The sequence below is a fragment of the Pezoporus flaviventris genome, unplaced genomic scaffold (assembly GCF_033815535.1).
Source record: "Pezoporus flaviventris isolate CSIRO_AGI_PZ_B2104156 unplaced genomic scaffold, CSIRO_AGI_Pfla_v1 ptg000081l, whole genome shotgun sequence".
Lineage (NCBI taxonomy): Eukaryota > Metazoa > Chordata > Aves > Psittaciformes > Psittacidae > Pezoporus > Pezoporus flaviventris.
In genome coordinates, this window is record NW_026892629.1 from 4,178,988 (window position 1) to 4,191,658 (window position 12,671).

General features: G+C 38.5%; 1 protein-coding gene across 10 annotated transcripts in view; it reads left to right on the forward strand.

The window, feature by feature from the left end:
• PTPRK (protein tyrosine phosphatase receptor type K) overlaps positions 1 to 12,671 on the forward strand; it is a 400,889-nt gene that overhangs the window by 77,840 nt on the left and 310,378 nt on the right. For all 10 annotated transcript variants that reach the window (XM_061474956.1, XM_061474957.1, XM_061474958.1 and 7 more), the window contains exon 2: positions 9,418 to 9,540. In XM_061474956.1, coding sequence (XP_061330940.1) covers positions 9,418 to 9,540 — 123 coding nt within the window. The remainder of the gene's footprint in view (positions 1 to 9,417; positions 9,541 to 12,671) is intronic.

Below are 12,671 nucleotides of genomic sequence, written 5' to 3' on the forward strand. Positions count from 1 at the left end.
TTTGTAACAGCTTGTCATTTTTGACATCAGAGCATTTTCCATTTCTTTGCATATAATTTGATCCTCCTTTTGCATGACCATTTAAAATTTTACACACAGTCTTATGCTCACCTCCCCCTAGGAAGTCCTCAGCTTTCATGTTCACTGTATTCCTTTTGAGCTCTTTGTTCCACTGTTCCTTAAGTTTCTTTTACAGTTGAGTCTACATAATTTAAACACAGTTCCCTCATTTCCTCGTTTGTGTGGCTTCTGTAGTTATGCTGTGGTAAATTGGATTATTTGCTGCCCTTAAATGAGACTCCCTTTTCAGAATGGTTGCTCCTACTGTCCAGCTGGCAATTCATGCTTTTGACGGGCCTTAGAACAAACTTTAAATAACGTGTTTTTTCCCTTGTTATATGTTTAAACTGTCAAAATTGTAATAGGGTAGCTAGTGTAGTTGTTAGGCCTGGCTTTGTCTTTGAATTGGTGATATGATTAGCAGAGATAAAAGTTTAGCTATAAATTTTCTTATTCTAATTGTTTTGTGTGGGGGTTTTTTGTGTGGTTTTTTTGTTTGTTTGTTTGTTTTTTTAGGTTACAAAATAAGATAGCACTCTCAATCTGTAGAAAACTGAGATTTAATGTAGTGGTGGTAGGACTGTCTTCAGCACTCCTGCTGAGTTTAATCACATTTTTATCCATTAACTTTTAACAGCATGTTGTGAGACTGTTTAGGAGAAATGCCAGAGACTGTGATACCTACATAACATTTTCTATAAATAAGCACTAACAGTGTCTTGGAAAAAGACATTGTTGTTTTCAGAAGCAGCATTGTAAGACCATATATCCATAAATAATCAAAGTGATGATTAATTTCATTTTGGAGCTCTCAATCATGTCCTTGAAGTCAGAGAATTTGCTTGCCACTGTTTTAGTTACTATTGGGATAGTCACGAAATTATTTATTAATCTTGAGTACATGGTTCCTCTTCTCATCCCCCCAGTTATTTGTATTCAAATGGTATAACTTCTTGTCACCAGTGCAACTGGTCAGAAGTCTGCTCAGTGCACTGAAGGAATAATAAAGCTTGCAGCCCATGAGCTGAAATATGAAATAGCTTTGGTGTTTTGTGGATGTTGACACCTGTATAGTAATGAAGATCTATTAATAATTTTGTGAAACTGTTGAATCTCTTTGTGCTTTAAGAAACATCTTGTGAGCTGAAATGGAAACTGCCTTGGTAGCTTCACTAACATGAAATATTGAAATGTTTCCTGTTGCCTGTCAATATGAAGATTTGTGAAATCAGAGATGAAGAAGCCTTTTTCAAGCCTGGCATAGAAGGAAGGAACCTAATTTAATAAAGAAATCTAATAATTTGTATGGCCAGGTAGACCACATCTAATAGTGAATCTTCATGCTTTCTTAAAAAAGGAGTGGTTTCATCTACTTCTTTTTCTGAAAAGTTTACGTTTATAGGGATATTTAGAGTATTCAGGTGTTCTAACAGCACCAACAAAAGCCCTACAATGAAAACAAAATAAGCCTAATTTAGGAATAATCAGCCATATTTTCTATTAAGCTGTTGGTGTTACAGACCATTGGTGTTTTGGATGAGATTTGAAGTTCCATGTTCAGGTTAATATGCAAAAGCAATTGCTAAAACATTCTAATAGTGGGAACAGGGCTAGAAAAATATTTAAAAGGTATTTCTAGGTAATTGAGTTTATTTGGCTTTTATTGCTCTTAACTATAATCAGTTGAGTTTTGAATTCTAGTACTACAAAATAAGATGCCACTGTGAAGAAGATAGTGTATTTTTAGTTTTAGTATAACTTCTCCCCATAGTGAAGGAGAATCTGTCATTTTCCTTAAGTGCAGCTTTTTTCATGGTTATTTAAAAAATGAACAACAAAAAACCCAAACAAAAACCCACCACAAACTGTCTCTGACCTTCGGCTTTTTTGGATGCTGTAGGTTAAGTAAGGTTATTTCAGAGTTACATTTCAACCGGTAACACTGAACATAAGCATTTTAACGTAGGTCATTAAAATTTATTCTCCAAGTGCATTAACAGCAACTCATAGTATATTCTTTATAGGTGTCTTAAAACATCTTGATAACAGAGCATTAAAATGCTCTTAACAAAAATAATGTAGTACCTTTAGAAGATGAACACATCTTGTGCTTTGAGGCATGCTGTGATAGAAACAGGTAAATTAATGTGGTAGGTGGGCGATTTTAAAAGCAGGACCTGTTCTGTATATATGACTGACAAGAGACCTGCTATAGCACCTTTATGCTCTCCAAGCTTTGAATTCACCAGTCAGTGTGAGGAGAAAAATTAAATTTTCACAGGACTTTTACCTGACATCCCAGGTAAATGTGATTTTGTACTGTGTTCTTACTATGGACCTATCTACTTTGATAGATTTAGAGCTAGTCATTATGCTTTTACAGCAGGTGGTGGAGGAAAATAAAAGCATGCTGTTGAATAAAAGGAGCAGATTGTTCCAACTAGTCATTTCAGCTGAGTGAGAAAAAGTGTTTTGTTCCTGGTATGACACCTTCATACATATGTGGTCTGAAGTAACCATTGGTAACTGAGCCTTGTGTAAGGATAAAGTTGTGATGTAGAAAGTTTTGTTGTGTGCTGGTAGTTCTTCTCTCATGCTGAATGTTTTTTCTCCTGTATTGGTGATCTGCTTGCTCTTAGCAGACAAATTTTTGGGCTTATAACCAGCTCCTTAAAATTAAGGAGTGTGAAATTTAAGATGTTACTAGTGTATTTTACATAACACTGGAAATAATCGGATGCCAGAACAGATCTTGGCAATAAATTGAAAGGTTGTGTTCTTTCAACTGTCCTGCTATACATGCCATTCTATGGATGAAAAAAATTCTTTGCAATGTTGCATGTTATAAAAATGAAGAAAACTTCTAAAATCAATTTTTTTCAGAAACCTAATGAGGTATTAGAATTTTCCTTCTCTCTCTCTACCCCTACCCCAAATCCAGAAGGTGCAGTTTTCTTTCATTGCTTTCCCTTATTAGTTTATGAAACTTTGTGCCAGGTTTTGAGAATGTGGGAGTTCTAGTGGATATTGTTATTATAGGAGACTTAAAAATAAGTGCCAAGTTCCTGTTGCTGCATATAATTTGTTATACTATTTTTTTCTTGATACTATTTTTTCTTTATTTTTAATTTTGTAGAAAGTGTGCCATAAGCCAAAGAAATATATTCTTTGGATTTACAAAAGAGAATGCTAGCCATTCCCTTCTCCTACTCTGATGCTAAAAGTAACTTTTTTTTTTAAAGATGGTATAAAGCATGGCCAGTAAATGTGTGCTGTTCTTCATCAGCTACTTTTATCAATAGGTGTTTAAGTTACCACAATTTAGTAGTTTTCTGAATGCCTTGAATTTTTTTTTTTTTATGCTATCACTTTTTTGAGTGTATTTGAAAGAGCGCTGGAGTTGTTAAGGTCTAATTAAATACAAAAGGTGACATAGATATGTTATGGATACCTTAAATTTCATGTAATACTGGTGTGCAACTGTTTATATTCTAAATAGTAAGCGTGACATGATTTCTAGTAAGTGTAAGTGAGAACACATTAATTGTTAATTTGCTAAAAATCTGTATCAGTGTTCCTGCCTGTCCTGAGCTGATAAATTGAGAGGCCAGCATAAAGTTGTTGTATGCATTCAGTTATCAGTGGGAGTTGCTGACACATGCTTCCCTTAGTCTTACGCTTATTTATAATTTAACCTGGTGGGGGAAAATCTGTTCAGCTCTTTGTTTCTGGGTTGGTATGAAAGGATGTAGGGTAAATTGGAATCACAGAGCAGTGTCAGTTCTGAATCTTGCTGCTGAGGACATATCATGGTAACATTTAAAAAAATGTAATTTGTCTTTAAATTCAAGCATCTTCGAATAGCTTTTCAGAGGTATTATTGGGTTTGCATGGGAAGGTTTTGATAGTTGTGGTGGTGGTGGGGGAGTGGAGGTACAAGAGTGGCTTCTGTGAGATGCTGCTACAAGCTTCCCCTCTGTCCAATGGAGCAAATGTCAGATGGCTCCAAGGCAGACCTGCTGCTGGCCAAGGCTGAGCCATCAGCCATGGTGGTAGCACCTCTGGGATAACATATTTAAGAAGGTGAAAAAACCCAGAACTGCACAACTTCAACCAGACACAGGAGTAGAGTATGTGAGAGAAACAGCTCTGCAGAATCCAAGGTCAGTGCAGAAGGAGGGCAGTAGGTGCTCCAGGCAGCAGAGCAGAGATTCCCCTGCAGCCCATGGTGCAGCCCATAGTGAGGCAGCTGAGCCCCTGCAGCCCATAGAGGTTCCACAGTGGGGCAGATATCACCTTTGGGCATCCCCAGTGCTAGAGCAGGGGGATGCCCAAAGGAGGGTGTGACCCCATGGGAAACCCACACTGGAGCAGTTTTGCTGGCAGGACCTGTGGCCCACAGTTCATGAAGAACTGCAGCCTGTGGGAAGGACTTAAGTTGAAGAAGTTAGTGGTGGACTGCCTCCTGTGGGAGGGACCCCATGCTGGAGCAGAGGAAGAGTGTGAAGAGCCTTCCCCGTGAGGGGGAAGGAGCAGCAGAGACTATGTGTGATAACTGACTGAAACCTTAATTTCCTGACCTCCTGTACTGCTTGGGAGGAGGAGGTAGAGAATCTGGGAGTGAAACTGAGCCTGGAAAGAAGGGGAGGGGTGGGGAGAAGGTGCTTGAAAATTACTTTTTATTTCTCATTATCCTACTCTGATTTGATTTGTAATAGGTTAATTTCCCCAAGTCGATTCTGTGCTGCCAGTGACAGTAATTGGCGGATTATCTTCCTATCCTTATCTCAATCCGTGGACCTTTCATATATTCTCTTTCCCTGTCCAGCTGAGGAGGGGAGTGGTAGAGCAGCTTTGGCGGGCACCTGGCGTTCAGCCAGGGTCAGGCCACCACGATAGGTGATGTGTAAACCTTGACTACAAGATCTTTATTAATCTTTGGGATTTAAGATTAATTTGAAGAATAAATTTAGTTTAAACTTAATGACCTTATTTAGTGGAGTTTTAATTTCTGAGAGTTCAGCCTTGGATGTTAATATCTGTCTTTCTATAATGAACATTTATCTTTCATAAATGAAAATGGACATGTAGGCAATTTTTGAAGCTAGCATGATTTATCACTTATCTTTTAGAAGAATATCAAGTGGAACGTGTGAGAGTTCTATGTGTGTTTAAGCTGAAGTTAGTGAAGCTTATGGGGAAAGGAAATGGAAACAGTGAATTGCTAATTTGCTTGTTTTCTGTTGAATGTAAACATTTCCCAAATAGTTCCCCAGCAACTGAACAAACTTGATTGGCCCAAAATAAAGTTAGAAGTTTGACAAAATGATCATACAGGCTTAAGAAATCCCTTCTGTCCTCCTACCTTACAATTCCAGCTGTTGATAGGGTGTTTATTTCTGATGGACTACCTGATATTTCTTTTTAAATTAATTGTGTATGCTGCCGCCACCAGGGGTGTGGCAGGTCATGGCTCTGGTTGGTGCTGCCCCTCAGCATAGTATGCTGCTTGTCTCCATCCAGCACTTCTGTGCCATGTCCTGATGGCAGCATAATTTGAAGGGAGGAGGTAATGGCGGCCTTGCGTGCTGGTCTCCAAGGTCACGCCAGGCTGTTGAGGTTGGACCAGTCTGATTCGTTGCTTTGCTGCTGCTGCCACCTTTTTTTCTGAAACATGATACTAGAAATTTAAGGTAACATGGATTTAGGTAGTGCAATGGCCAAGAGCATTTGAATGTCAGCGCTCTATGTTTCCAGCTGACAGGTTGAGCAGAGGTGCACAAATTGCAGCGTGGTATGTGTGTTGGTAGGTATGCACAAATTCCAGCAGCAAGATAGTGTTGAAGATAGATTGCATCCAGTAGCTGTAGCTAGCTAAAGGAACACGCTGCCGATACTACCAGCCACGTAAGTTAGGTGAAGTACTTTTGACTGAGTTTTGGAGGAAGTTAGAAATGCCTGAGTTGGAGACTTCTAGCTTGTCATTTGTAAGAAATTACCAGGCTGTTGTCAAAATGTTGGGTGACAAGATAGGAATCTGTATTTCTGTTCAGCTGCTGATCCTGATTTGAAGGTACTAAAAGTTCATGAAGCCCAATTCAGTTTCTTCCCTGAACATTATTACATTACTGTGGAGAGTGACCCAGTAGCTGACTGTGGGTGCTACTAACTCTTGACTTACAGTGTACTTCTGTCAGATGTGATTTTTATGTTTGAGTGGTTAGAGGTTAATTTAAAATGTGTATAGTTTTGAACAAATGACTGGGAACAAAATATATCACTGCAGGTTCCACCCACCCACCATCTCCTCTCCTTGTGTTTTCCACACTGCATGTTACACTTAGGTTTGTCTCTTAGTACCCAGAGTTACCAAAATAGTGCGCAGGAGGTCAGCTGTTAAACAGAGAAGGGGGGATCCAAATTTGCTCATGTTCTAAGTCATAAGTAGTCTGCAGATTTAAAATGCTTAGTCTGTCTCATTGTGTTATGCTGGATAAATCACTACAGCATTGGTGCTTACTTGCCTTGCCTTGCCTTAAAATGTCATGACAGGTTGCTGAGAGGAGGTGGTGTGCTTCATGAGAGGAAGCCATTGGTTTAAGCAGTTACATGGTGGATTTTGTAGTGGGTCAATAATCTGTCTGATAAACTTTGCTCAAGTGCATGCAATAGATGGACACTTGCTTGTTCTCTAGATGCAGACATGATGTGCTGCTATACACAAGGAGATTCTGGTTGCTTGCTGTGTATTAATAGGCACGTTATTATTGCTAATCAGAAGCCTGATAACTAAAATTAATAGTGGGCACAAAGATGAGCAATTAAGCACATTCATCTTCCAAATGAGTCTGGAAGATTCATTGGTAGTTTAAATTTATATACTGAGGACACTTAAACCATTAAAAAGGGTAATGGGTGCCCCACAGGCATGTGCTTCAAAGCCATATGTCATTTTGGTGCTGGGACAGCAGACAGTGATAACTTCCCTTTAAGGGAAACTGCTATTCATTTATCAATTAAGTGTTGAGGGAAATGTTCATTTTTGCTGTAGAGTGATCATAGCAGTGTATTCTAAGTTATGTCAAACCTCAAGATTTATGTTCTAAGCCTTTCCGGCTTGATTATAATAGATGTTAATTAGAAAAGCCTCAGTGGTAACAAGGCATTGGAGTTGGGACTTCTTAAATGCATATGTGTTTCTTTGATGCACAAGTATTTCTCTTCTTGTGTCATGCAGTCTTTGACAGTGATACTAGTGTAGTAACTGGCTTAGTACACACTGACATGGGGCTTTTTTGTTGTTGACACTGTGCTTGTGTTGTCATAAGGCAGCATTTGAGAAAGTTTTGCTAAGATCGAACTGCATATGAAGTCTTCAGGTTTTATGGCACAAGTGTTTAGCAGAAGTGTTGCTACACTATGCAGCGTATAGTGTACAGTGCACATTTTTTGTTCTCTCCTGGCGGTGTCCTTGCCAGCCAAAACAGTGGTTTACAGAGAGTGTACAGAGTGTACACTGGAGTGACAGAGAATGAGTATTTGGCAATTTTTTTTTGCTGAAGTAGAATTAGCTAAAACTTGGGTTTTGTCATTTATTCAAAATAACAGATTCTGATGTAGAAATTCTGATGTAGAACTCTAGGAATTGAGTTGTTTCTAATTGATGATGGAACATAATCTCAGTTTGGGACACAGTCTAGATTTGCTGATGAAATTTAGTGAAAGGGACATCCACTTCCCCAAATATGAACACTGTTTTTACAAACTCTCTTCCTGTTATGTGACATTTGAATATTACATTTTGGGCAGGTAAAAAGTATTTTTATCCTCAGTTTGGTGACATACATTCCTATTCCTCCTTTCCTTATTCTTTGGCCTGTCCTAGTTTTAGGTTGTGTATGTTTTGTACAGAGAGCAGAAATGAGCACAGGCTGTAGTTCTTCAGTCTCCAATCCTTTTCCCACCTCCAGCCCGTTCTCCTCTGGGGTATCCTGTGGGCTGGTGAGAGCCTGGCAGGTAGAGGAGGGTGTTTTCAGTTGATGCAGTGGCAGTGACTCATCTTATGGTGACACTCTAGAATTTATCATAATGAGGGTTTTTGTTTGTTCTTGGGACTTGCAGCACTCGTCCCATATTTTGTATTAGAAAGATAATAGAGTGAACGCAAATGCTCCTGTTACTCTAGAAGTGTCTTCTTAACAAGAAGAATTTTTGTTGTAACAAAAGCTGTTAATTGGATTGTTATGCTATAAGTACTGAGAACAAGAAAAGGGTACAAGAAGTATCTCACCTGATTTCTAATAGTTGTTTATAAGCTAATTCTTGAGCTTTTACATAACTTCTCTCAATTAGAAAGATACTGCCTAAATAAAGATGAATGCACTGTATTTTCTCTTTCACTCTGTCCTGGTCTTGCCTTTATTTTTGATCAGGACAACTGTGTGCTGTGATTTTGATAACACATGCTACAGAGTTGTATGCATGACATCTCTATTTTCTTGTGTTTATGCTCTACTTCTTCTTTGTCTGGGCTCTTTTGATTCCTTTGTTTCTTCTCTCTCAAACCTTGATCTCTTTCTGTGATCATCATGTTTTGTGGTCTTTTTTCTGCAGCCTAGTTAATTGTCTTTAGTTAAGAATCCAATTAAAAAAAGTACTGAATGAGACAGGGCAGGCATTACTGTGTTACATGGGAATGTGGGTGTTTTATTTTCCTCCTTCCCTCATTCTTTACATTTCTTCCATCCTTCTTTCTCCCTGTTACTTCTCCTCACAACTTTAGTTGCAAGATTTTCTTATTTGTTGTTTGTGTGACCCTGAAAAAGTGTTTTTAATTTTTCTTGTTATGCTAGATTGATTTAATAGAACAAGATTATCCATTTCATTCTGCAGCAATTATTTCATTTCTAAGTAATTTTAATTATTTCGTCTCACTGTTTTTATTTTGGGCACAGTATTTATCCTTGTTGTTGGTATTTGGACTACTTAGGCGTGCAGTGCATCAGAGTTGTTGATTTTCCACTTCATTTTTTGAGCTCAGTCCATTATTTTCCGTTTCCCTCTTGATTTAAGTAGCATGTTGCTTTTTGTCACACAGACAGTGGCCCAGGTTTCACTTGTACTGTGTGACTCGGCCTGTAATCTCATGCTCTGACAGAAGGTGGTTTTTAGGGAAACTGGTTGTGTGAAGCAGAGACATTTCAAAGAGAGGGGAATGCTGATGGGTGAGCTGCTTGTGAACTGTACCACAGACTGCATGGGCTCCGTAGTTGTGTTATGTGCCCAAAAGGAATACCTCTGCTTGATTCTTAGAAGGGGTCTGCTTTTAAATAAACTAATAACAAGTTTCTTCCCTAGGAGGATGTACCTTTGATGATGGTCCTGGACCCTGTGACTACCACCAAGACTTGTATGATGACTTCGACTGGGTGCATGTCAGTGCTCAAGAGCTTCACTATTTACCACCTGAGATGCCTCAAGGTGAGAAACTCTATAGGTACTGAAGGGATGAGTTTATTAGGAAACTCAGAGCCCCACTGAATATGGCCTCAAGGTCGCACTCTGTGATCTCCACTTTAACCTTGATAATGGAGGTTATAAAAAGAAACAACGATTATAAAAATAACAATCCTGGTAACAGAATAACTTTCTCAGATCAAATCCCCCTTTAAAGTTTGGGGGCATAGGGAAGGGAGAAAGGAAGCCATAACCTCTTCAATTCCATTATTCAGGTATGCATTAAAAGAAATGGTGAAAAAAAAGGATACATGCAAAACTGCCATACGCTGATTCTTTCCTTCCCCTCCCTGCAATTGCTCATCATCTGAAAGTAATCAGAAAAGCTTTGATTTATGGAAATATTGCAGTTGTTAATTACTATTTAGGACAGGTAATGAATAACTAAAGAGGTACAGCCTACATGACCTTGCTTGCTCACCTTTGATGAACAGCTTAATCGGCGCTTCCCAGACAGCATGATATGCTGTGAAAATGAAAGCATTTGAAATTCAGCTACATTTTCCAATTAATAATACATTAAGTAATTAATCATGCAGAGGAGGAAAAAAGGTCATGGCTATTTTATTTGTATCTAAAAGGTTTTGAGAAGTGAGGTACATATGGAGAAGGAGTGGGAAATGTTGCCACACAGAAGTAACCTAACCTCTGCACCATTCCTTCTGCTTTTTATATTTTGTTGTGCATTATTAATGGTGGTCAGTGTATGTAATTTTACTTCTTAACTGCTAACTGTCTGGGTTCTTCCTGCTTTGGAGTCACTGATATGAGCAGCTGTCATAATGCCCCATATTTTACAAAATAGGTTAATTATGCAAGATCGACTCTTTATTTAATGGACTGCTTGGCACTTCAGTTTTGCATATGGAAGAGTATATTTAAGCCCTGAAGCCTCGGCATTCACAATGGCCTTGCATTAACAAATTTAAACTAGCATCTCCCTTAGGAAGGCTGAAATCAGTTACTTTTCAGATTGTGTTTTTAAGAGTCTATGTGACTTGTTAAAATGGTTGGAGATATCTTAATTGTGATGATCTTGATGATTTACCATTTTATGAGAAAATTTGGTGTTCTCAGACCTCAGGCGTACCTCGTATAGGAAGAACAGCAGTTTGAGGAATTGTTTCAAATTAATCAATATGAAAAGATAGCTGCTTCTTGCTTCTCCCAAATAACATATCTGTCAGGCAAGTTTTCAGAATTAAACGAGTTATGGCACTCTCCGTTGGCACCTGATTTCCATTCAGTTCTGCTAGAGACTTATTTCCATTGGTGTGGGTAGCACGTGGACTCTTTTGGAGGAAGCTGTATGTATTTTGGAGGAAGCTCACATATGTATGTCAAATTGTGGCTGCTCAATATAAACTACCAGAATAAAGTAATGTTTTCAAGATAGTCCAAAACAGATACAGAAAAATCTCTTTTTATTGTTTTTCTTTCCTCTGGTTAGAATTCTAAGCTTCTTGGACCACTGTTTAAAAGTTGGATGCTTGGTAATTGAGGTCCAGACTAAAGGTGAGCAGTCTCCACCTGATGAGCTGCACTTAAAAAGTGCAGGATCTTCAAATCCTGGAGATCTATCCTGTATCTAAATACTTAAGCTCTTTTGCTGTTTGAAATTGGCACACTTATAAATTAAGTCTAAGAATATAACAGTTCTAAAGTGAGTGCTACATTTCTCTGGCAGGTCTGCAGGAAGTGGACCAGCAAGAGGTTCAGGCAAAAGCAGAATGGGAAGTAACAGTGTGCAATCATCTGCTGTGCAGTTTTTTAACATTGCTGGCTATGCCTGATTACTATTGAGACCGTAGATTAGAAAGCAGTTCACTGCTCATGAGGAAGCTATCCAAGTAGGACAAGATGTGGTAACGAAGGAATAGGTAAAATTAAATTACTGCTATTTTCCCTTTGAAAAATCCTGGGGTTTCTAATCTGTAGAAGCCAGGGATCTCCTAGGAATCAGAGTCAGCCTACTTCCTGCTCAATCAGAGAATGAGAGGAGGGAAGGAGTACCCAGAAAAACTGAGTGTCACAGTAACTGAAGTGGTATGGTAGGGACTGTTTTCTCTTTTATATCTTCTCAGGCTCTGTAATCCTTCAGCTAGGCACAAAGCTCTTTAATGCATGCATTGAAGTCTTCTTCATGGACACCCTTGTTCTGTTTGGAGCCTTCCTTTGTCTCTTACATCTCTCTGGAATCCAATCAATATCCTGGCCTTAGTGAATGAAATACATATTCCATATGTACATATTGACTTGGAAGGAGAGCTGTTTTACCTGCATGTTAGAAAGATAATACCCTTATGTTTATGAATAATTTTGAAATAAAGTGAATGCTTAGAGCAGGTGCTTGTGTACAGCTTTAAATACCAACTTGTAAATTGTTTGAACTGCAGCTTATATGGTAAAACCTTGGGATTACTTACTAAAACCTTGGAAAGCACCTGACATCCAGCATTAGGTCTCTAGGAGCATATAAAAGTGACTGTGCTAGATCAAGCTAAAGATCTGGTGGTTTTGAGAGTAGCCATTAACAATTGCCCAGCAAAGAATGCATAGATAGAACAAATGAGTGGTGATCATGCCCTGAATGCTTTCCCAGTTTCCAGCTGTTTGACGTTTACGTATTTCTTCAACTAGAAATGGTCCTTATTGGCAATGTTCTCAATGAATTAATGTTTTTGCCCTGTTGGCTTTGTCTTACTGTGTGTGGGCTCCTTGAAGACTTCTAGTGTTCTGCTATGTCCTATAACAGAGTGCCAGCTTTTGTTACAAATCATGGGAAGATATAGCTCCTCTTCCTTATTTTGAATGTGAATGTGACTTCTGTTTGATACATGTTGGTCTCTTGAACAGGTAGTGAGGAAAAGTGGTTCCTAATCACCTTCTCCAACTATTCAGGTTTTTTAAATGTCTTTTAAACACACATACACACACACACAAAAGTCCAAGACTATTGAGTTGTTCCTTATGTAGAAATAGTTTCACAACTGTGGATTTGCATTTTGTGTGAAGCAAGCATGGTAACCAAATATTATGTTTTTGTAGACATGGTGACAAAAAATAAACTCAAAGTAATTTACCTGATGGTCTCT